Consider the following 25,224-nt stretch of genomic DNA (forward strand, 5'->3'; position numbering starts at 1 on the left):
CAGGTGGTAAAAGGTGACAGGTGACGAGTTCCAGGGAAATGAGATTGTGAAAGGGGCATTTATCTCACCATCTGGAGAGCAGTTCCACTAAGCTCCAGAAAACCTCTTCTTTGCTCAGAAACCTGTGAATTCTCCAAGCCACTTTTTGCTTGGCCAGTGAACCTGTAAACGTTTGGAAATCTGAGCCTGCTCATATTCAACCAATGAAATAAGCCGTAATGGTTACATCTCAATTTATGATCCTCTAAACAATTAACATAATTATTCAGGGGCATTCTCTTTTTTGGGGGGGCGGGGGTTGTTGACTTTGCATCTTGTAAGCAGGGAATCAAACCAGGCATGTTACTATTATGACATTTCCATTCAGAGGGCTAAAACCTTTCATTTCCCCTTCCCAAATGGTTCAGATGGCAGTGTGGTATCCATTTCTCAAATTAACCACAATGTGGCTCTCTCCACATGCCTTGGGATCTGGCGCACTGAAATCCTGAAGACTTGATATCCACTTCTTCAGAACTAACCAGGAATCTACCTGGGTCCAGCATTAAACTCTCGCTCAACGTCCAGTCGTGTGGTTGTTGTTGTTTTTGCAAATTTGCAAACTTGTTTTTTTCCTAATCTAGATATTTATAATCATTACAGTCTTTTAGTTTCTTTTTGTAAAAACCATCAATCTCTTCTCTCTCTCTCTCTCTCTGCATCTATAAATCTCTCATAAAAGCCGTGAAAATGAAAACAGACTTGCCTCTCAATTGCATGTCGCCAAAAGGCTTTGCATTAGAACATCCATAAAACATTCAGTCGTACAGAAAACAGCTTACCCTAAAAACACTTTTTGTTGTTATTATCAAAAACAAAGGGGAAAAAAGAAGAAATGAACTGGCCACAATATGTGCCTTGTAAACGTGTCTCCTTCACTTAAATAATCACTTTGCACATTCGGCAGGTCTCTTAAATGTGCATCATTCGTGTCTGCTTCTGCAACTGAAAGCAGGTGAGCCGGACTCGGGGTAAGGGCATTGTCGTTGAATGATCTCTTTAAAGGGGTGCAGGGCTTGTAAGTGAAAGTTCAGGCTCTCTTCTCAGACCAATGATTTAGGCAAGCAGCCAGGTTTCTCAGGAGGCGTATGCTTCATCACTGACCAGGGTCCTTTACTCAAGCGAGTCACTGTGCTCCAAGCCAAGGTCGCTAACATTTGTTGTCTGGAGTTCCTCGGTCTCCTCCTCCAGCTCCTCCTCTTCCTCTTCCTCCTCCTCCTCCTCTTCCATCTCGTCGTCCTCCTCATCTTCTGTCCCATCAAGTGAGTCATCGTGAGCTGCTGCCATCATGGCCTGCTGCATAGCAATGGTGGCATTATCAGAGGAGAGGGATTGCAGGTTGTCCATGTTTATAGAGCCTAGAACGGAAAAGCAAACAGCTGATATGGAGCACAGGCAAAAGCTCTGCTTATGGTACCACCACCGGGGCAGTGCATTAAACTGACCTCACTGAATTGTTTGAGGATAAAATTGAGGCGAACTGTTGCCCATGCTGAAGGAAATTGGCTTTCTTCAGTCCTGTTATTTATATATGAAAGATTTCCATACTGCCATATAATATCAGTGTTAAAACATAAAACACCATTTGAAAAATGCATATACAGTAGCACCTTGGCTTATGTTACCCTTGGGTAACGTAAACTTCGGGTTGCGAAAGCAGCAAACCTGGAAGTGTTTCACCGTGCACGCATGCGCAGAAGTGATCTACCACACCACGCGCATGTGTAGAAGCAGTCTGTTGCTGCACGCACATGCACAGAAGTGGTCCCTCCTGTTGCAGAAACCTTGGGATCCAACCAGAGCTCCGGGATGGATCCTGTCTGCAACCGGAGGTAGCACTGTAATCAAAATAAAAAATCAACAGCTGCATAAGAAGGTCTTTAAGAGACTCCAGAATGTCAAAAGTGAGGACGCCTACCAAATCTCTGCTGGAAGAGTGTTCCACCAGTATGGGACTGGGGACTCTTGGCTTCTAGTTGAGGCAAATTGGGCCTCTGTAACTCAGGGGATAACTTACAGTGCTCCTCTGGGTGATCTTAGTGATTAAGCTGGAACATAAGGTCTCAGGCAGTTCTTAAGGTATCCTGGACCCAAGTTGTTCAGGGCTGTGAATATCAACACAAGAAACTTGGGTCTGGCCTGGTACTATACAGGCAGCCAAGTAAAGCTGTCTCATGCTGCCATCTGTTGGCATTCTGAACTAACTGGAGCTTCCAGACCAGACCCAAGGGCAGCCCCATATAAAGCGCATAACAGCCATGCCCTGTACATGGACTTGGGGCAGGGGAGGGTCTCTGTTCATCTTCACATCCAAGAGTCTCTGTAGAGAAGGGGGTGGTCTTTCAGAAATTTGGGATCTAAGTTGTTTAGAGCTTTAAATGCTAGCTTCAAATTATTGGAACAGCAGGAAATGAAGCGCGGGCAAAGAGGAAAAGTGCAAAATCAGAGTGTTGCATGGATCCGATTCGAAAAACGTCAGAGGCAGAGAAACCTTATATAATATATCTAAGTAGTTCACCTTTGAAATGCTCAGAGTCAACAGCAGGTATAGGCAACCTCAGCCCTGTAGATGGTTTTGGGACTACAATTCCCATCATCCCTGACCACTGGTCCTGTTCGCTAGGGATCATGGGAGTTGTAGTCCCAAAACATCTGGAGGGCCAAGGTTGCCTATGCCTGGTCAACAGAATCAAAAAGCCAACTGAGGGTTGCAGCCACACATCAAATTCTTACCATCAGGGTTAGTACCGGGGTTGCCTCCTTGTTGCTGCAGTACTCCAGCCGCAATGGAGTTGGGCCAAAATCTCTGCGTAGGCCGGTGCTGGGATTTGATCTTCTTGGCTTTTGGGGCAGGATCTGGGTTGCTTGCATCAAGCATGGGCTGCAGGATACGTCGCCGGGCGTTGATAAACCTTCCCACGAGAAGGGGAAAAACCAGAATGAATGGATGCATTTATTTACGTATTTGGACCATCTCCATGTTAAGTGGCATCATTTTCAAAAAGAAAGACTTCTACACTTCTATTTCTTGTACAACTTGGGACAAGGTTACTTGTGAGATTGCCTTACTCCATATATGTAAAAAGCTAAAGGACCTCTCCTGGTCTGCCTCGCAGAGGACCTTAAGGTCCATGAACAACCATAGTTTAGAGGTCCCGGGCCCTAAGGAAGTTAGACTATCCTTCACCAGGGCCAGGGCCTTTTCAGTGATAGCTCCGACCTGGTGGAATGCTGTGTCCCAGGAGACTAGGGCCCTTCAGGATTTAACCTGCTTCCGTCGGGCCTGTAAGAAAGAGCTATTCCACCTGGCCTTTAATTTGAATTCAGCCTGATCTTTTATTTCCCTTCTCTTCCCTCCCCCTCCCCTTTTATGATGATCACCCACTCTGAGACTCCACAGCTAATTCTCCCTTGATCTCCTCGCTGGCCCAAGTAGGACCAATTCAGCCAGCTAGCCCTGGGGATTATCTAATGCTTATTTCCCCTAAACTGATTTTTGAATTTTATTGTTATTCATGGTTTTATACTGTATTTTATGCTGCTTTTATAATTAAGTGGTTTAAATTTGTTGTTAGCCGCCCTGAGCTCGGTTTTTGAACCGGGAAGGGTTCAAAATAAATAAATTTTATTTATTTATTTATTTATTTATTTATTTATTTATTTATTAATTATTAAAATATACAGGCACTGAAAGTGGATTCACACCATCTTGAGGTGCGTTTCTGCTTTCACAGAAAAAAAAAAGGGTCTGGTTTGTAAATTATCTAACATGATGGATACAGGTGAAATACAAAATATATTAATGCAAACAAACAAACAAACAAAGCCCAAGTCTTTTATAGCAGGGCTGAGGCAGACCTCACGCTTGTGCAATTTACTTAATTCATTTGTTTTACTAGAACCACGAGGTTCACAAATTGGAACCAGGTACAAAATAGTCTCTCACATTTCAAAAAAGCGGGGCAGGCTACCTCTGAGTACCTGCTCAACCCAGGAAAAAAATCTGACTCTCTCTCCCCCCCCCCATTCTATGTTTCTTAGCCCCTTAATTTAAGGTAGGGGGGTATTGCCAACTCAACCAACTAACCATCAACCATGCTAAGTCCAAGATTCTGATTTTCTCCAGAAGCCGGAGATTATACAAATGGAAGCTTGGTGGAGCAAAAATAGAGCAAGTCCTAAAATTTCAATATCTAGGAGTTATTTTTCAATACAACTTGGGATGGAAAGCTCAAATTCAACACCTACTTAACAAGGCCAAAACTCTGTCATATGCGCTCCTCCGATTTTTCTTTTCGGACGGAGCTTTGCATGTTCCCTCGGCCCTAAAGGTGTTCAAGGCAAAAGTGGTACCCGCGCTTGCTTATGCTGCCCCGCTCTGGGCCGTGATGACAGACCTTGCTCCCCTTGAGACTCTGCAAAGCCAATTCCTACGTCGGCTCCTAATGCTCCCCCTGTGCGTAAGCAACGCAGCCATGCGACTAGAATTGAAGATCGCATCCTTAGAAACTTGCCTGTGGAAGCAAGTCTTCAATTACTGGTTATCATTGTGGCATAGATTACCAAACCATTACCTTGTCCAATGCTTATGGCGAGATGAATTCTCCAGCCTTTGGACTAGTAAAATCCATGCCAACCTCCTGAGTTATGGAAGCTCTCCCTTAGATTCCCTAAAACTAGATCAAATCACTGCTCAAAGACTGATCCGCCAAAGACTGGATGACATCGATTTACAGCGAAATTATACGCTGGGGGGAGGTGTTTGTTCGCCCCAGAACATTGGTATCACTTTAACTTATTGCGTTCCATCATACCTCTCCTCCCTTTCGACTGTTGCCCATAGACTGGCCTTCACCAAAGCGAGGTTCAACGTTTTCCCCTCCAATGTCCTGAGACATAGATTCTCAAAGGGCCAAGCCTCCGCCACGTGCGAATGTGATAAGGTGACGCCGGAGTCGCTCCAGCACATTATGTTCACTTGCCCCTTGTTCAATGTGCCACGGGCAAATTTGTTGGGATCAATCATACAGAAACTAGAGGGTACCCCACCAAAATTCCATCTTGCCCAAATCTTGCAGGATAAGGATTCCCACACGACCCTGAAAGTGGCTAGGTTCCTGGTCGCTGTCCTCTCCCAAAAGCGACGCCAAGGAGCGCTACAAGCTAATTAAGGCGTAGCATGCCTTTCCATCTTATAGTATTTTATTGTTATAGCGGTGTTTTAGCGACTGTTTTTTTTCTTTTTTTTTCTTTTTTTTTCTTTTCCCCCACGGCACAAGCTGTCACTTATGTGTTGTTTTTACCTGTATGGGCCTATGGCCGCAATAAATATTATCTATCTATCTATCTAAGGTAGGGGGGAAGCCTTTTAGAAGCTACTATTGTTAGAAAGCCAAAAATCAGAAAATCTTGTTGATCTACTGCAAATCACCCAAAGATCTATCAGGAGATCCCAAGCTACCTGCTGCCCACCACTGTTTTACACTGCAGTCCTATGCATGCTTGCTCAGAAGTAAGCCCACTGAGTTCAATGAGGCTTTCTCCCAAGTAGGGATGGGTGAATCTGCCACTTTCAGTTTCTCTCCTCAATCTTAAGTTAAGTTTTCCGCATTTCCACGGCAGCTTTCAATTGTTTTTCTGTTTTTTTTATACAAGTCCTTCATTAGCATTTTATAGAACACTTCTCCTTAATATACACATTTTTGAATGAAATCTTGCCTAATTTACACGTTTTTGCAATGCAATCCCCCTAATATAATGCATTTTTGTATGTTACTTTCACTAATATATGTGTTTTTATGCTTACTTTACTCTCGTTTATGCCTTTTTGTACACATTACTTGGCTAGAGAATTGCACTGCAAAATTCAGAGAAGTGTGACTTTTGAAGGATGACTGTGTTTTGGTCCTCACATTGTTTTGAGAAGTGTGAGTTAGGTAGTTTCTCATTAAAGTGCAAATAAAATCGAATTTCTCCCTCCTCCTAGTGTTGTGCATGCGTGTTGCCAGAAATTGATTATTTAAGCCTTCTCAGCCCATCTCAATGCAATTAAGGCCTGATCCTCATGTTTATTTTTGACCTGGAAAAATTCCCATTGAAAGGAAGGCTGCCCATCTGGTCATTTTTTACCACCTACGTGAGATTAAAAAACTTTGGTGCATGTACGTATAAACATATCTGGGATATAGCTCCACTTCTGCAAAGTGACATTTTCTTGTTATTTTGGCCTGGACTTCTATTCGGAATGTGCCCTCATGTGGTGAGAGCTGGAATTTAGCAAACCCTGAAAACCTGCATAAAAGTATAACTCCCTCTCTCTCTTACACACGAACACACACGTGTATATGAATGAAGATATTATACACAAATGCCTTACATTAAGGGACGTGCCTTGCAAAAAGGCATACATTAGGCAGAAATGTGTACCAAAATGTGCGTGTTAGGAGAAATGTGCAAGGGTTTTTTTTTTTTGTGTGTGTGTGTTTTAGAAAAGATTTGCAGACTGGTGCAGAAATGGGCAAACTGAACTTAAAACAGGAAAACTGAAAAACTGAAATTGGCAGATACTTTTGTCTATGCAGTTTATTTCTAGGCATTTACCGTATTTTTCGCTCTATAAGTCGCACCAGACCACAAGACGCACCTAGTTTTTGGAGGAGGAAAACAAGAAAAAAAATATTCTGAATCCCAGAAGCCAGAACAGCAAGAGGGATCGCTGCGCAGCGAAAGCAGCGATCCCTCTTACTGTTCTGGCTTCTGGGATAGCTGCGCAGCCTGCATTCGCTCCATAAGATGCACACACATCTCCCCTTACTTTTTTAGGAGGGAAAAAGTGAGTCTTACAGAGCAAAAAATACGGTATTTGCTGGAAGAGGGTTCCTCACTGATTGTCTCCTTCAAATGTCCTCCTGCCTCACATAAGCATACTACTCAAAAGGGGAAAAGAAACATGTGGTTGGAAACCTCAAATGTGCTTCGTCACACGTAGTTCTGCCTGAAAGTTCCCCAGGACCATGTGGGCGAATCTTGACAAAGAATGTCTTAACTACAGAAGGACCAGAGGTGACTGTCAAGGCAGGATGGGCGTCTGCTTGCTCAAAAAATGATAGGTAGCCTTGTCCATTTCAGACCCAGGTTTTAATTTTTCTAAAAAGCATGAAACCTCCTTCAGCCCAAACTTCCTCTACAGGCCTATAGCCACAGGGGAGGAGGAGGGAGGCGGGGAATAACTGAGGAACTTCCAGAGACTCTGCACAGGGAACCTAAAGTGCTTATAAACATGTTTAATTGTATTCAATGTTAATAAAATCATTTACAAAAAATTGCAAACACAAATAAGCCTAATACAGTAATACCTCCTTGAACGTCTGCCTCGTCCAGTGTCCATTCCGGTGAATGTCCGCGGCAAACCCAGAAGTACTGGAACGGGTTACTTCCGGGTTTGCCGCTTGCGCATGCCCAGAAGCACTAAATCATGTTTTGCGCATGCGCAGAAGCACAAACCACTCGGTGCGCATGCGCAGACGCGGTGCTTTGCCCTGAGTCTTTTTCAGCTAGCGGCTGGGCTCCAGAACGGATCCCGGTTGCAAAACAATATACGAATGTACTTAACCATTGTCCTGGTGACTTTGTATTCATTGCCTGGAACCCTGGGGAAATATCATTTCCCCACAGTAACAGTTCTATCTATTGGATAGAATACTGGCTGCATAGTTTTCCATATCTCCCCACAAGTCAAAGGGTTAGAGCAAGGACAGCCAACACAGTGTCCTCCAGCTATTATTGGACTACATTTCCCATAATCTATTCTCACTAGTCAAGCTGGCTGGGGCTGATGGGAGTTCCAGCATCTGGAAGGAACCATATTGGCTATCTCTGGGCAAGAGGCTTACTTTTTTTATATATAAAAAAGGAAAGGAAACTGGAAGCCTGGAATATCCCTGAGAGGCCAGAACTTTCTACAGCTATGGCCCTGCTCTGCTTTGACCTGCGAACAACAACAACAACTTGAGACGAGAGGATAAGACGGTAGGTCAGAGAATGGCATCTTTGGTGAAGAAACCAACCTTTCTTCTTCAATTTCCAAAGAGGAGGTCGATAATTCACTCACCAGTTGTTGACTTGCAAAAGCGTGAGGTTAGTCTGTGCTGCTATCTGCCTTTTCTCGTCCTCTGTCGGGTATGGGTGCTGAAAAAGAAGAGAGAGAGAGAGAGAGAGAGAGAGAGAGAGAGAGAGAGAGAGAGAGATATAACGGTATTGTTACACCACATGCCACTGCAGGGATTATCCAGAGCTCGTCCTCTCTGCGGAGATCTGAACTGCTGTGGATATGTGCACTTCTGAAAGCTCAGCTCGCATGGCTTGTTTTCAGAATGGGTCTCCCACTCACTGTCCTTGTGGCATTGTTTCAAGCGGAAGCGCTCCTTGTCCTGCAACCCGGGACATTCTGCATGCAAAGCATGAACTCCAGCAGGGAGCCACGGTCCGTCCACTACCTTAGGGATGAGGAGCACCAGATATTGCTGGACTCAGCTCCCAACTGCCCCATCCAGCATCACCAATGGTCAACAGAAATGGGAGTTGGAGGGCCACAGTTTTCCCATCCTTGCCCTGGGCAATGTGGCCTATGTGCCAATACGGGCACCCCAGGAACTGTAGCATTTGGGGGATCAGGGAGGGCTAGCCAGATGCACTCTTCAGTGCCATGGGGCCACTCATAGAGAAGCAGCTCCAATCACCACACAAATTAGGCCAAGCACGGGGACCTGGAGAGATCAAGGCCTAAGGGAAGACCCTTGTTTTTTGCCTTAGTTCATTATGGATTTAATGTATTCTACATTCAACATGAATATGGCTTTGACTGGCCTTATGTTTTGAAAGATGCTCTGCTGACTGATATTTCATGTTAACTGAGTTATTTTCTGCTTTGCTCTTAGCCATTTTGGGTTTCTCTTGGGGAGAAAAAGCAGGAGATGGAAAAAGAAAGGTTATTTATGTATGCCACTACTGTGGCCTGTGTTTTGTTATCCCAAAAATGGAAAACCAGCGAGGTCCCAGCTAAAGAAGAATGGCAACTTAGGCTGACGGAATATGTGCAGCTTGCAGACTTAACACATAGAGTAAGAGAACAAGAAGAGCATATGTTTAGAGAAGATTGGAAAACATTTACTGAATATATGGGGGGGGGGAATTGTGTACACTTGAAAACATTGGCAGCATTACGATAAATTCAACAGTGTAAATAAGTTTTGATGGATGCAATAATGGCTTAGTTTTTGTAAAATATGCAGGGATTTATGATATGCAAAATGAACCATGGAAAGAGAAGAGGGGAAGTCATTGATATTTTAAGGATGTTAAATTGTGAAACAGAAAATTCAATAACAATTATATACAACAACAACAACAACAACAACAACAACAACAACAACAACAACAACAAAGAAATGAAATGTCCCAGCTTCAAGTCTCATCTCAACCATGGATCCACAGCAGAAGCAGCTAATATTATGCCTCTGAGATGTTGCTGGACTCCAACTCCTATCAGCCTCAGCCAATGGGAGCTGTAGTCCAACAACATCTGGAGGATGCCATGTTCCCTATCTCTGAAGCAGCGTTCCTCGGAGCATACATAGATGGTGGAGCTGGATTGGGCCCACTTGTGTCTGCTGGACCCACCCTATCCCCACACTTGCATCGATTTCTGAAATAGCCAAGTTGGGGATGCTGTTTCTCAAAGGCTCTCCAACCGTGCCTTTGGAGAAGGACCACAGCTCAAGGCTAGGGCATCTGCCTTGCATGCTGAAGATCCTAGGTTCAACTCCCAGCATCTCCAGGTGGGGATGGGAGAGGCCCTGTCTGAAACTGTGCTGGAGGGATGAGTGGTCATAGGATAAGGCTTGTATGTCCACAGGCTCTTTCGGACATTACGCTGGAAATGGTTAGAGGGTGGGCCAGCTGGCAGACTCTGACTGCCTCTCCGCATGCATTCAGGATAATGTTTGCACAATGCTTATCTCTGAGCTTCAGGCTCTCATCTGCAATATGTGGAATTAGTATTACTATCTTAGAGGGTTGTTTCAAAGGGATTATCGAAAGGATAAGGATTATTCATGGACAATAAGGCTGTCAATGGCAACTGGTCGCAATGGCTATATATTACCTCCCGTATCAAAGGCAGCATGGTTCTGAATACTAGTTGCCTGGGGAACAAGAGTAGGGAGAGGCCCACTGCCCTCATGCCCCACTCGGGGGCTTCCCATAGCAGCTCACTGTGGGAAAGAGGATGTTGGACTCAATGGGCCCTTGGTCGGATCCAGCTGACAGGCTCTTCTTATGTCCTTAAAGGTAAAGGGACCCTTGACCATTAGGTCCAGTCATGGCCAACTCTGGGGTTGTGGCGCTCATCTCGCTTTATTGGCCGAGGGAGCCGGCGTACAGCTTCTGGGTCATGTGGCCAGCATGACTAAGAGCAGTGCACGGAAATGCTGTTTACCTTCCCACTGCAGCGGTACCTATTTATCTACTTGCACTGGCGTGCTTTCGAACTGCTAGGTTGGCAGGAGCAGGGACTGAGCAATGGGAGCTCACCCCTTCACAGGGATTTGAACCGCCGACCTTCTGATTGCCAAGTCCTAGGCTCTGTGCTTTAACCCACAGCGCCACCCGCGTCCCTCTTATGTCCTTACGAGTAAGTATATGAAATACTTTGGACGCTCCAGAAATTCTGTGTCTGTAAATGGGGATGGGAAAATCTGACAATTTTCTGTTTCTCCCTGTTTTCCAGTCTTAAGCTCACCCCTTCACATTTCCACATCAGTTTGCAATTTTTTTAAAAAATGAAAGTCCTCATGAAAATTCGCTAGCATTTTACTGCAAATGTCTCCTCTCTCTCTCTCTCTCTCTCTCTCTCTCTCTCTCTCTCTCACACACACACACACACACACGTATGTATGTATGCAATTTTGGAGGCAAATTTCTGCAAATTAATTTCCCCTAACTTAGTGTGTGTTTGTAACTTATTTTCACAAATACATGTATTTTTACACACACTTTATGTCAGTATATTAATTCTGTGAACATTTTGGGGTTGCAAAATTCAGAGAATTTCAAAGGCTGGCTGTGTTTTGATTCTTGTATCGTTTTGGAAGCTGCAAATCAGTTAAAAGTGAACTGAATCAAATTTCTCCTCCATCCTTACATATAAATGCCAGGTACTTTTTCAGATTTTTCAAATGTTTTTCTTTAAACAGGTTTGTTCTACTGTTTGGGCAGCAGAGGGCAGCAGCAACCTAGCTTAGTGATGGTAGATGAACCGTTAATTCCAATTTTGCTTGCTGTATAGCAAGCAGAACCTTGATCTACAGCTTATCACCACAAAAGCTTCTGAATCACAACAGATTTTGGTTTTTGCTGCCATTCGTGTTTCTAAGTTTTAAGTGCTGTGTGTGTAAAACACACAGTGCTATTCCAATTGCGTTTCTGTGACCATGTTCAAAAAGTCAAGTTGATGGTACTATTTACTCTACATAACACTGGAGAGTAAGTATAGATGGACCCAATGACTCCCAGGCAGTCCCAGTTCTACACGGGGACAGAACTAATTTCATCCCATCCAGATGCAATGCAGATTTTAAAGGCAGAAGTCTTTTAAAATCTGCACAAAATTGTGAAGTTAAAATAAACAAATAGGAGGCCCAGTGGTTGCAGGGTTGCCTCTGTCCTCTTAACTATATGAAGGTCCCACTATCCAAATGCTCATGATAGAAAATTCACTTATCCAAATGTGAAGAATTAGTAACCAAACCTCACTATTCACACCACAGATTCAGATATACGAAGAGCTGGACCTGCGTGTAGTACTGTAAACGAATAAGCAGCCTTAAATAAGCCTTACTTTTTTGTGTTTTGCTGGTTCACACTGCCGTTTCACCAGAAACCATGATGGGAGGGAAGGTGAGTAGGAGAAAGGGGAAGAGACTGGACAAATGAGAGCATTTTTTTCCTTCTTAGTTTGCCTTTTGCAAGGATTCAGGGGGTTTTCCCAGGTTCTTTTTTGTCAATTCAGGGTCAAGATGCCGTGGTCAGGAACGCATTAGAAATTCCCCCATAGGAATAAATAGAAATCGTTGACTCCTTATGCAAATGTTCGCCGAGGAAACAATTTCCTGAGGGAGCACCGTGTTTGGAGTGCAAGACCTGTGTGTAATGTGCACCTCTCTCTCTCTCTCTCTCTCTCTCTCTCTCTCTCTCTCTCTGCAATTCTTCTTTAAAAGACCCATGCCGCCATGTGCTTCTGTCACTCTCAGAGGAAATCGTATGGAAGATTCATGGTTGGCTCTACATATAAACAAGGATCAGCCATGATCTTAACCTGCACCCCCCTCTAAGAGCAATGGAACGTCATCAAGTGAGGGGAGAGACTCCATCAGGCAAGGCCTCCTTCCACCTGCCTTGCTCTGCTCTCTGCATCCAAATGTGTATTGTATTGTTTTATGTACTGCGGCTTGCCGTTGTTTTATTGATTATAGTTTAGATATTATTGTAACTGTTGAGTGGGTTTCTGTTTAACTTTTATATGTTGATATTATTATTTTATACTATTCTAATGATTGTTGAATGTTACTTTTTTGATGGAGGTTGCCTATTTTAAAGTTATGTTTTATTATCACATTTTTGTATTGCATCAGATTGTTATAAGATGTACATTTTTTTGTTTCTTCAGCTTGTAAACCGCCTTAAGTACTGTAAGATAGAAAGGCGGTATACAAATTAAAAATGATGATGATGATGATCAAGTCCTGTTGCTCCCAGGGCGACTAGGATTTCAAAGTGCACAGAGATGAGGATCCCTGCACTAGATGGATGATGCACATTGGAACTTTTTTTAAAAAGAAAAGAAACAGTTAAAAGGATGGAGGTAATTCTGGGACCCTTGGACCACCTTCGTTGGAATCTGCTGGACTGCAGATTCTCAACATGATCTGATCTGAGTCTGCTTTTGAATCTCTGTGAATTCTTCTCCCATCCAACAGGATCAGTGGAGGCTGATACATCAGGGAGAATGGGGCACTGCAAACCCAGAAGTACCGGAACGGGTTACTTCCGTGTTTGCCACTTGCGCATGCGCAGAAGCACTAAATCACATTTTGCGCATGCGCAGAAGCACAAACCACTCGGTGCGCATGCGCAGACGCGGTGCTTTGCCCTGAGTCCTTTTCAGCTAGCGGCTGGGCTCCAGAACGGATCCCCACCAGCCTCAGTCTGCCACTAGCCAGCTCATTGTGGGATGTAAGAATCAGGTGCAGTCAAACACAACATGGCTAGAGTAGACATGAAGGTTATCTCATCCTCTAGCCGGAACTTCCTGCTTTCGATGCCACCTTAACAACAGCACTACTAAGATGCCCCCTTGGCTCCAGGCCAAGAGAAGGAAAGGGGGGCTTTCTCCCATAGGAGATAGTCACCACATTTAAACTATGTTCTAACCTTTTAAGTCTGCCTTCTGGGAACCTTTGTGTGAACAGATGATTACTTGTGAGTAAACGTTTTATGCTTTACAGAAGACTGTGTAGCGTCTTATTTTAAGAGGGATTAAACAGGGAAAATACCAGGAAATATTTACAGAGACTCAAACGAGTCTGAGCAAGCTATCTGCTGTGCGTGTGTTTAGGAAAAAGGGGAATGTTAACTCTGCTGATTTTGTTGAACTTGCAAAGACAAGTTGGGATAGGATATCTTAGACAATATATCCTCCCTGCATCCCTAAACATTCCCACACTCACAACTGCCCGCCTTCTTACAACTGACCCAGAGAGTGGCCCAGGCAGACAGTTCCCTCCTCCTTAGTTTCAGTTTTGCCCTTGCAGAACTTAGCAGGGAGCAGGATGGTGTGAAAAAACAGAATTAGTTGGCCCTGCCTGTGTCATTGGCACTGAATCCACCTACTGTTGCCCTCCCTGCTTTCGACCCCACCAGTGCCACGGGGCACCAGGTGCAACTGCACAAGATGTAGACATCTGTGTTGGAAATGGGTGCATAGCTGGGGTGGCCAACTCTGCGGCCAAGGAGGACATCTGCAGGGCCGCAGCTTCACCACCCCTGGTGTAAGGATTCAGGTATGAATAACCTTAAGCAGCGAGACCCCACTTTTATTCAAAGCTACCTGCCTGGCCTTGGACTTTCCCTTTTTATTTTTTAGCTCAGATGCCATTTTCAGTAAGCGACTCGTACAACACTGGCTTATAAAGAGGCTCTCGTTTAATAAAAGCTGCCCTTGATTTAAAGCCCTCGTGAGGAGCTACAACTTCTAAGCTAAAATCTATAGCAAGTGATATTGGAGCAATTTTGCTTTCCCAAGATGGTTACCTGATGGGTTATTTCTATCTAAGCAGAGGGGGAAAGTGCTCATTGGACATTTTAAGGCATTGCAGAGAGTGATTTCGAGCTATTGTCATAGTAAACTAAACTCAAGGACTGGAAGCTGAGAACGGAGGAATTTAAGAAATAGTACAAAATGCCAAATGTAGCTTAACAGGAAAACGTTTTCCAAGGAAACAATCTGATGGTAGCCCCTTCATTAGGTTTCACTGGGGTATTGCCCAAAGCGGGGCTTTCTTGCGGCTGTGAAAAATTTTTTGATTTGCCTTTACTGTACATTTTTAACCTTTTATTGTTTTTAAATAAAACGTTTTTGGTGTTGGTTTCTTTCGAGTCATGTTATAAGCAGGGTGATCTGGTTAGAATTTGGTGCCACCTGCCAGGGCATGCAGTGGCAGCAGAGCAGGTGGCGGCGGCAGGTATCGTGGCGGCAGCAGCAGCGGCAGCAGCGAAAGAGGAAACGCCAGCCCTGCCAGTAGGTATGATCCTCACCTGGGAAGTGTAGTTTGTTAAGCATGCTGAGAGTGTAAAGAGACCCCTATTCCCCTCAGAGAGCTACAATCCCCAAATAAATAATAATAATAATAATAATAATAATAATAATAATAATAATAATAATAATTTATTACTTATACCCCCCCCCCCAATCTGGCTGGGTTTCCCTAGCCACTCTGGGCTGCTTCCCACAAAAGATTAAAAATACATTAAAACATCAGTCATTAAAAACTTCCCTAAACAGGGCTGCCTTCAGATGTCTTCTAAAAGTCAGATAGTTGTTTATTTCCTTGACATCTGAAGGGAGGGCGTTCCACAGGGCGGGCGCCACTACCAAGAAGGCCCTCTGTCTGTTTCCCTGTAGCTTTGCTTCTTGCAGTGAGGGAACCACCAGAAGGCCCTCGGAGCTGGACCTCAGTGTCCAGGCTGAATGATGGGGGTGGAGACGCTCCTTCAGGTATACTGGGCCGAGGCCATTTAGGGCTTTAAAGATCAGCACCAACACTTTGAATTGTGCTCGGAAACGTACTGGGAGCCAGTGTAGGTCTTTAAGGACCCCAAAATTCCCTGGCGAGAAGGCTTGGTTATTGAACCACTTTGGGAGTTGTGGGTCTGCATGCTTAATAAACTACAGTTCCCAGGCTTCTCTGGGGGAATCAATGGCTGTGGTGTGGTACTGCTTTAAATATATAGTGCAGGTGGGTCCTGAATGTTGCTCTTGTCAAACTCAGAAGGGAGGAGGATGGGGACAAACTAGACTTAGTTAGCTCTGCCTGGCATTGGCCATGAGGGTCTCTTGCTTCCCACCCTACCAGTCCCAAGGGACACCTCCTGCTGCCGAATGAGAGGGAAGTTGCCCGACACATCAATGGCACTTGAGCAATATCTCTGAGCTTGGGTGCCTTCTTAGATTCCCACACGCACATGCAAGACCTCTACAAAAGCAAGCAGAGCTGTCCTGCCTAGGAAGAAGTTTGCTCTTCTCCCCTCGATGGTGCTGCAATTTGTTCCTTCAGGCTGCAGGGAGGACACTTGCAATAAAGCCTTCTGTTTTCAAAGCACCTTTCCCATTAATTAATTAAATTGCACAGCCGGCAAATCAGGGCTGTCAATCAGTTTCCATTGATTTGGCAGGCGGAATCAGTTCTGAGTTGCCCAAGGTCAAACTCTCAATCATGGAGAGATCCCAAATAGAGAACCTCTCGCAGACCTTCTCCCTTTGAGGTGGGGATGAGGAGGAGCTATAGGTATTTTAGCTCAAAGTAAGTAAAAGACGCGGGTGGCACTGTGGTCTAAACCACAGAGCTTAGGATTTGCTGATCAGGAGGTCGGTGATTCGAATCCCCGTGACGGGGTGAGCTCCCGTTGCTCGGTCCCTGCCAACTGCCAACCTAGCAGTTTGAAAGCACAGTGCAAGTAGATAAATAGATACCGCTCCGGTGGGAAGGTAAACGGCGTTTCCGTGCGCTGCTCTGGTTCGCCAGAAGCGGCTTAGTCATGCTGGCCACATGACCCAGAAGCTGTACGCCGGCTCCCTCGGCCAATAAAGCGAGATGAGCACCGCAACCCCAGAGTTGGCCACGACTGGACCTAATGGTCAGGAGTCCCTTTACCTTTACCTTTACACTGTATTAGTAGTATTGGTTACACTGACTGGCAGTGGCTCTCTAGGGCTCCAGGCAGGAATCTTTTCACAACTTTGCCTGGAGATGCCGGAATTGAACATGGGATCTTCTACAGCTGAAGCCCTTCCACATTTGGTAACATGGTGAGACTGCCAGCGGTGGAGGAAGCCTCTCGGGCACCTGGGGCGGTGTGCCCAGGGGCAGGGCGAACTGCCCATAGGGGCAGCATGGCCCATGCCTTCCCTATGGGTGCCGCGCTCCCCGTCTCTATGGGCGCCAAATGCCCCATCCCATCCCTATGAGTGCCGTGTGGTGCCCTTAAGGAGGGATGGGATGGGGTGCATGGTGCTCTTAGGGATGGGGCGCACTGTGGGGCCTCAGCCACCCCACAGACAGCGCACGAGCCTGCGGGCGCCGAGACGCGTGGCTCGTGCGCGCTGCAGGCCCCACGGTGAGTGCTGCTGGCCGATTTGTCACCCCCCGTCAGGGTGGCACCCGGGGTGGAATGAACCCCCCCTTCCTATGCCCCTGGAGACTGCTACCAGTTAGGCCTGAAAACAATCCTGTTTGGCCTTCATGGAATTTTGCATTTGTGAGCTTTTTTACAGTCACACATTACCATGCAAAGTGTTTTTCTTTAAATGTCCCTTTGGGCCACCTGTCTAGCAAAACAGGAAGATGAGAGCAAGGGAGGGCAGACTCCAGGCTTGCTGCATCCACTTGGTGTTGTTGTTTTTTTCAACTAGAACCTTGAGATCCCTAAGTGGAGCTGGGTGCAAAAGGCCCCCTCTTGGAATGAAAGACCAGGTTGCCTCTGAACAGCTGTTGAACACGGCACCTAGTCCTTCAATCTGTTGTAAGGACCAGAACGGGACTGAGGGAGGCTGGAGGGACATTGCTGCCATCGCGAGTGTTGTTGTAACAACAACAACAACAACAACAACTATTATTATTATTATTATTATTATTATTATTATTATTATTATTATTATTATTATTATTATTATTATATTATTATTATTATTATTATTATTATTATTATTATTATTATATTATTATTATTATTATTATTATTATTTTATTATTATTATTGTGGTACCTCAGGTTAAGTACTTAATTAGTTCTGGAGGTCGATTCTTAACCTGAAACTGTTCTTAACCTGAGGTACCACTTTAGCTAATGGGGCCTCCCGCTGCCACCGCTAGATTTCTGTTCTCATCCTGAAGCAAAGTTCTTAACCTGAGGTGCTATTTCTGAGTTAGCGGAGTCTGTAACCTGAAGAGTATGTAACCTGAAGCGTATGTAACCTGAGGTACCACTGTATTATTATTATTATTATTATTATTATTATTATTATTATTATTATTATTATTATTATTATTATTATTTTTATACCCTGCCCATCTGGCTGGGTTTCCCCAGCCACTCTGGGTGGCTCCCAGCAGAATATTACTACTACTACTACTACTACTAATAATAATAAAGTGATAAAATATCAAACATTAAAAACTTCCCTGAGGAAGACTGCTTCCTGCTGCATGGCCCATTTCCACCTGGCCTAGGGGGCGGGGCCCAGACTCACCTTGAACAGGTAAAAGAGGCTCCTGGGAGGCCAGAGGGAAATTGCTGGAACCACTCTTGGGTTGGGGCAGCTGGCTAAAATGTTTTAAAATGTTTAAAACGGTTTTGATTTTGGTTCCTCTGTTTTGTTTTTGTTGGTTTGGGGTTGATTAAATGTTTAGTTGGGGTTGGGCTCGCTTCAGCAGCACAAATACTAAAATTGTAACAATACAGAGAAGGTTAGCATGGCCCCTGCGCAAGATAAGAACATTGGCAGGATTACTGTAATAACCGGCAGTTTTATAAGAATATATATTTAAAGCAGATGAATAAATGAGTAAATTAAGTTAATTTGGAACATGCAGAAAATATAAAAAATATGGAACCACAGAAAAAAAAATTAAGGAACTGCAGAAAGAGGGGGGGAAGGAAGTCGAGTTTTGAAATGTTAAAACAGTTGTAAAATTATTGAAATGTATAAAACTGAAAATAATAAAAATAAAAATAAATGTTTAGTTGGGGTTGGTGGTTATTTTAATTCGGGTACAACTGTATATTGATTATTATGGTTATGATATGATCTTCTGTTGATTTATTGGTTTAATTATAGTCTGCATAAGATATTCTGGTTTTTTTAATGTTTTTTTAAAAATGTTTTTATATGTGCTGTAAGCCACCCTGGGGTGGCTGGGGAATCCCAGCCAGATGGGTGGGATATAAATAATAAAAATTATTATTATTATTATTATTATTATTATTATTATTATTATTATTATTGAGTTCACAGCCCTTCCACATACAAAATCCATTTCTGTTTGCCTCTCCCCTCCCCATTTCAGTGGTGGGGAATCATTTTGTTGTTGCAGTTGTTAAACAATAAGGGGTCAGGCACTGTTGTGGATCTACTGTTGTGGATCACCCAGGGGATGTGCCAGTAGATCTATCTTCTGCCCTCCCTTGGGCTACACCTATGAGAAATGGTTGCCGCGTGCCGTGAAACGCAGCCCATTGAACTGATCGCTAAATGAACACCCCCACACGCCCACACCCCCAAACTGAATGCGAAAAACATTTAGATTAAAAACTGCATCCTAACGACCCCCCTCTCCCCCAAAGCTTCAGGGATAATTGGGACAAGAAGCCTGGAATGCCCCAGAGTCTCTTTCTAACAGTGCTAATTGCATAAATCTGTATTAATTGCTGTGTAAAATAGTGCTCTGGAAAATCTGCCAAATGCCTTTTAATTCTTTTGCAGTTGGAGCCAACTGTTGTGAACGGATGATGGAAAAAAAAAAAAAAAAAACATGCTTCTCAAGGCAGCATCCTATAGGCTATGGCACATTTACAACAATGAGTCACAGAAAGGGCGATAAGATACACATTCAGCCCACCTCTTGTATTTCATGCAAGATTGCTTGCCGTGTTGTATTTTCCTGCCTTGTATCATTTTACAGGCTCCCAAGATCCCAGCATGGCTTTCCTGGCTTCTCCTAGAACTCATCTCAAAACATATATAAAAAAGGATGTGCCCGGCTGTGTAAGATCAGATGTAAGATCCACTCCAGTGATCTGTTTCCAGCAATTGCCAGACAGATGCCTTCCGGAGGCTCGTGGGTGGTATAACAGTCCCCCTTGTCCAATGTTCCCAGCATCTAAAGAAGGAGCTAGGAACCTGGACCTCACCAGAAGTTGTTGGGCTCCAACTCCCACCAGTCTTGGTCACATCGCCAATGACCAGGGACAATGGGTGCTATAGTGCATAATGAGTATTGCACCAGGACCAGGGAGACCTGGGTTCAAATGCTCATTTGATCACAAAGGTGAACTTGAGCCCCCCCCCTCTCTCTCTCTCTCTCTCTCTCTGCCTCAGCGCAGGGCTGTTGTGAGAATAAAATGGAAGCAGGAAGATGGGGACCATGCATTTTGCCTTGAGGTCCTTAGGTGAAGGACAGGATATAAATAAATCACATAAGTAAAATATAAAAAGAACTAATTAAATAAATAAATGATACAATAGACCTATCCTTTTCGAAAGAACTATCTGTGGTCTAAACCACTGAGCCTCTTGGGCTTGCCGATTGGAAGGTTGGTGGTTTGATTCCCTGTGACGAAGTGAGCTCCCCTTGCTCTGTCCCTGCTCCTGCCAACCTAGCAGTTCGAAAGCATACTAGTGCAAGTAGATAAATAGGTACCAAAGCAGCAGGAAGGTAAATGGAGTTTCCATGCTCTCTGGCACTCGTCATGGTTCTCCATGTGCCAGAAGCGGTTTAGTCATGCTGGCCACATGACTGGGAAGCTGTCTGTGGACAACCGCCGGCTCCCTCGGCCTGAAAGCGAGATGAGTACCGCAACCCCATAGTCGCCTTGCACTGGACTCAACTGTCCAGGGGTCCTTTACCTTTTATTATAATATTAATGGTGCCATTATGCATTGTGTAAAGGAGGGCATTGCACTGTAAATTGCAAACATGTTGGGTGGAAATCAACGTAGAACAAAGTGGGGTACAAACATGGGGGACAAGGTCTGCTTGCGCAATGGGATTCCCCCCTTCTTCCCGCACATTCCCTAAACCTGTTCTAGGGGTTCTCCCAACCCTCCAGAGCAGACAGTCCTACTGAGAGAGCAGAGCATGCAACAATGCCATTGAATCCTGCCTAGTGGATTATAGCTGGTGCCAGTTCTACTCAAAGTAGACACACTGAAATTAATAGACAAAACTAACTGGGGACCAATAATTTCAGTGGGCCTACTCTGAGTAGCTTAGATGGAGACATCTCATTGGTAATGAATCTCACTGGCTGACCCATCCCAGGTTGTAATATAAGGAGGGACACTCTCAGCATTAATAATTGTAACTCTACTCAACTGCTCTGCCCCCTTGACTTACTAACATATTTTATTTGTAATATTTAGTTGAGCTTTCTATTTACTTTCAGCTTTGTAACTGAAACCCAGTATAAACCATGTTTATCCCAAATACATGTGTATCACCCTTAGCTTAACTTAATGAAGCAGAATTTAATGAGCCAAATTTAAAAGTTAGGGCTGAAGCTCTTTATTCTCAAAGTGCTGAGGCTGATATTACTTGGTGGGTTGCATATATATGTCACCTGCTTCCTTTCTTACCCAGTGATTAACACATATACTAGACGAACATGGCCATTAGATTCTATGTTGTGCATTGCTTTGTTTACATAACACAGACCTTGCAAAAAGGGTGACATCTAAGGTTTAGAAACATGAACCGACATGAATCATTCTATAGCTCAAAATCAAGCTTTCTGGTGTAGAATCCAGAAAAGGTGCCTGCATGTTTCTAGTTCTCAATGAGATGTGGGAACAGAGTCTTGTAGGAAACACACAAATGAGTGAAATGAAGGGAAGTGGGCAATTCCAGCTTCAGTCCATCATTGGAGAAGAAACAGAAGGAATACTGATCCACAAGGGAGGGGGTGGGGCTGAATAACACATGAGAATGAAGAGGCCTGAACCAGTCAAAGAAGCCCAAGCCAGTAGGATACATCTACAAAAAGGCTATTATGCCCCAAAACTCCTTATGAGATTGTGGGTTGGCATATGCATGTATGTTGGTCGTTGGTTGTCTAGCAAATCGGAATATATTTTCTCTCTTGGGCACTAGGTGGCAGCTATAGCCCTAAGTATGAGAGCATGTATTGCTTCCACATAGTGGTCAGTTTCCCTCTATCCAATAATTTTGGCAAATAGGAGGGAAAATGCAAAGCATGGCTGAGCTTTCCCTCTAGAGGAACTCTACCATTTATTGTAGAATATGAACATATTCCGTGAGTTCTAGACATAGAGAAAATTGGTGCCATTGTGCAAATTGCTTGACTCCTCTTCCTTCCCAACTTCTGCAGCAGCTGAATATAGGCTGCTTGGGACTATGTTATCTTTGGCTAATCCAGAAGCAGCAGGCAGGCGTGACACACAGAATCCTGCCCGGGGGCTTCCTATAGGCATTTGGTTGCCCCCTGTGAGAACAAGGGGGACTTTTGGTCTGATCCAGCAGCCAGGATCTTCTTAAAGTTATTGTGTTCAACAGGCCAAGATACCTTGGAGTGAGATGTTTTGCTTTGTGCCAAAATGCCACATGGATCAAGTGAGTGATGTTTTAAACATTTTAAAATAAGGGGTAGGGATGGGGAGAAATTTGATCCAGTTCACATTTGAACCTGAATTTATAAAATCTGTGCTTTCTGAATCAACAAGGAAACGCAAACACAACCTTCCTTCAAAGTCTGAATTTTGCAATGCAGTTGTCCTATCAACCAATGCATGTATTAGGGGGAAAGTCTGCATAAAAATGAAGACATCAGTGGGACTAACATACAAAAAGCATTACGTTAGGAGACACTGCTTTCAAAAATGTGCACATCAGTCGAAACTACAAATGTCGAAAACTACAAAAATCAAAATGTAAGGATTTCAAAGTCCAGATCCCCAGATCTCAGTCTGTGGATGTATGAGAACTCACATCAGTCGTTCTTTCTGACATGCTCTCTGCCTTTAAGCTAAGCCTACACCAAGCCAAGTGCTGCCAGTCATGTCTTGTGGTCTGTCACATGCTTGACAGCTGCCTCTGTTTCCGAAGGCCAAAGAAGGTAGTAAGATCAATAGATTGATTGAATCCCTGATAGGCTACGAGACACAACTCATTTGATGTGGAGGATTATAAGTAGGTCTGGTTTGCTTTAGTCTGTGACAACTGTTCCACTGTCAGAGGCGCTAAGCTTCCGACTGCCATTTCCTGGATTCACCGGTGGGAAAAAGTGCTGTTGTGCTCAGCTTCTGCTCTCAGGCTTCCCAAAGACACCTGGTTGGTCACTGTGAGAGCAGGATGCAGGCCATGGGACTGAGGTCCATCTATATCTATATTCAGGAAGAAACGTGCTAAGAGGAAGGCACGCTTGGCAAATCCACACCATGATCAACTCCCGCCCGGAAACCCATGTCCCCACTGTGGAAGGATATGTGGATCCAGAATTGGCCTCCTCAGTCACTTACGGACTCATTGTTAAAACCGTGTTTATGGAAGACAATCTTACTCGGCTACAAGTGATAGCTACAAGAGGAAGAAGAAGAAGGAGGAGGAGAAGAAGTAGAAGTAAAGAAGTATTTATTCAGTAGTGACTGGTGAGGCATATGGGTTGGGCACTCCTCCTGGCTTTCCAACATAACGGGTTGCTACCACTTACCAAGAGGGAGAGGAGAGGTGTGAGGCATGGGGTGCTTGGTGCAATTTGGCGGAGCCAGTCCAACACTACCGCCATGACTTGCTGAGCTTCCTGCGCCACCCCTCAGTAAGCGACAGTGACCTGCTGTGCTAGGAAGCCGGGATGGCAGCAGTGCCTCACACGTTCTGCCTCACTGAATGCTACAGAATCTCTCTCTCTCTCTCTCTCTCTCTCTCTCTCTCTCTCTCTCTCTCTCTCCTCTCTCTCTCTCTTTCTGTGTGTGTGTGTGTGTGTGTGTGTGTGTGTGTGTATGTAGTATACAGTGGTACCTCAGGTTAAGAACTTAATTCGTTCTGGAGGTCCGTTCTTAACCTGAAAAGGTTCTTAACCTGAGGTACCACTTTAGCTAATGGAGCCTCCCGCTGCCACCGTGAGATTTCTGTTCTCATCCTGAAGCAAAGTTATTAACCCGAGGTACTATTTCTGGGTTAGCGGAGCCTGTAACCTGAAGCGTCTGTAACCTGAGGTACCACTGTAAAGGTAAAGGTAAAGGTAAAGGGACCCCTGACCATTAGGTCTAGTCGTGGCCGACTCTGGGGTTGCAGCGCTCATCTCGCTTTATTGGCCGAGGGAGCCGGCGAACAGCTTATTGGTCATGTGACCAGCATGACTAAGCCACTTCTGGCGAACCAGAGCAGTGCATGGAAACGCCATTTACTTTCCCGCCAGAGCGGTACCTATTTATCTACTTGCACTTTGACGTGCTTTCGAGCTGCTAGGTTGGCAGGAGCAGGGACCGAGCAACGGGAGCTCACTCCATCGCAGGGATTTGAACCACGGACCTTCTGATCGGCAAGCCCTAGGCTCTGTGGTTTAACCCACAGCGCCACCCGTGTCCCTTGGTACCACTGTAGCTGTATCTATATCTGGTGGAGGTTTTTTTCTGGGGAAACTCAAAGGTACACAGTACCAGCACCCTTTCCCCTAGAATAAAAGCACCGGTTAACAGTAGGCCACTTACTATAACAACTTCATGCTGAGCGGTGGCACCTCCCCCCCAAAAAAAGAAAGGCACTGACTATATCTGCAAGTGCCCATAGACATGTAGCTCAGTCTTGTTAGAAATTAGGAGTGCAGAAATTGAGAGTGCTACTGTATTTACTTTTTAAAAAAGGTTTTAAAAAATGGGTATTTAGCAAAAGCCTGCCTCCTGTTGGCTGTTTCTTTCCCAAGGGTTTCTCCAAGTATTTTCTCATGGATGATTGGCTGGGAACACCCATGTGACCAGTCCAGGGAGAGATGCCCCTGGCACCTTCACAACAATGTTTTCATCGAATACTGAAGATGCACTTCTTTACCCTTTGACCCTTGAGTTGCATATGTTTAGAAGCCACCCTAATCTTGCGATTATAAATTGTTTTTTAACGTTGTATTTTAAATCATTGTGGACATGCCCTGGGACCTTAGGATGATGGGCAGGTAATATTTGTTTGTTTGTTTTTACCCTCACTCTGAGGGCAATTGTCTAAGTTTACCCTCAGTAACGCTGCCCCATAGTCAAACCCGATTGGCTATGTAGTGCTGTGACATTCTATTCACTTGGTGATCCCTGATTGGTTAGGATAAATTGCCCAAGAAAACACAGCTTTAACAGGAAACAGATGAGCACAACCGCACTGAAGCTGGGAGAGAGAGGAGGAACAAACAACAGCAAGCAGGTACACCTAAACGGGTTTCAAAAAGGTGTTTCCAGGAAATATTTTAGTCCCGCTGAAAACAAGATTTTTTTGCAAACTGAAACAGGTAAACATTTGGCACATCCTAGGCCTGGGTACAAAGGTGTTTGATTCTGTGCCGCCAGATGCACCTAATGAGTCCCTTAGAGCCTGAGAAGTCTGTCATTCTTTGGTACAGCGTAGAGGAAGAAGGC

General features: G+C 44.5%; 1 protein-coding gene across 7 annotated transcripts in view; it reads right to left on the reverse strand.

The window, feature by feature from the left end:
* Positions 1–289: 289 nt before the first annotated feature.
* Positions 290–25,224, reverse strand: part of PKNOX2 (PBX/knotted 1 homeobox 2) — a 443,888-nt gene continuing 418,953 nt past the window's right edge. For all 7 annotated transcript variants that reach the window (XM_081171734.1, XM_081171729.1, XM_081171731.1 and 4 more), the window contains 3 exons: positions 8,150–8,226; positions 2,773–2,951; positions 290–1,397 (listed from right to left, as the gene is read on the reverse strand). In XM_081171734.1, coding sequence (XP_081027860.1) covers positions 1,153–1,397; positions 2,773–2,951; positions 8,150–8,226 — 501 coding nt within the window. In that variant the 3' untranslated portion in view covers positions 290–1,152. The remainder of the gene's footprint in view (positions 1,398–2,772; positions 2,952–8,149; positions 8,227–25,224) is intronic.

This window comes from Podarcis bocagei (genome assembly GCF_964188305.1).
Source record: "Podarcis bocagei genome assembly, chromosome: 15".
NCBI lineage: Eukaryota > Metazoa > Chordata > Lepidosauria > Squamata > Lacertidae > Podarcis > Podarcis bocagei.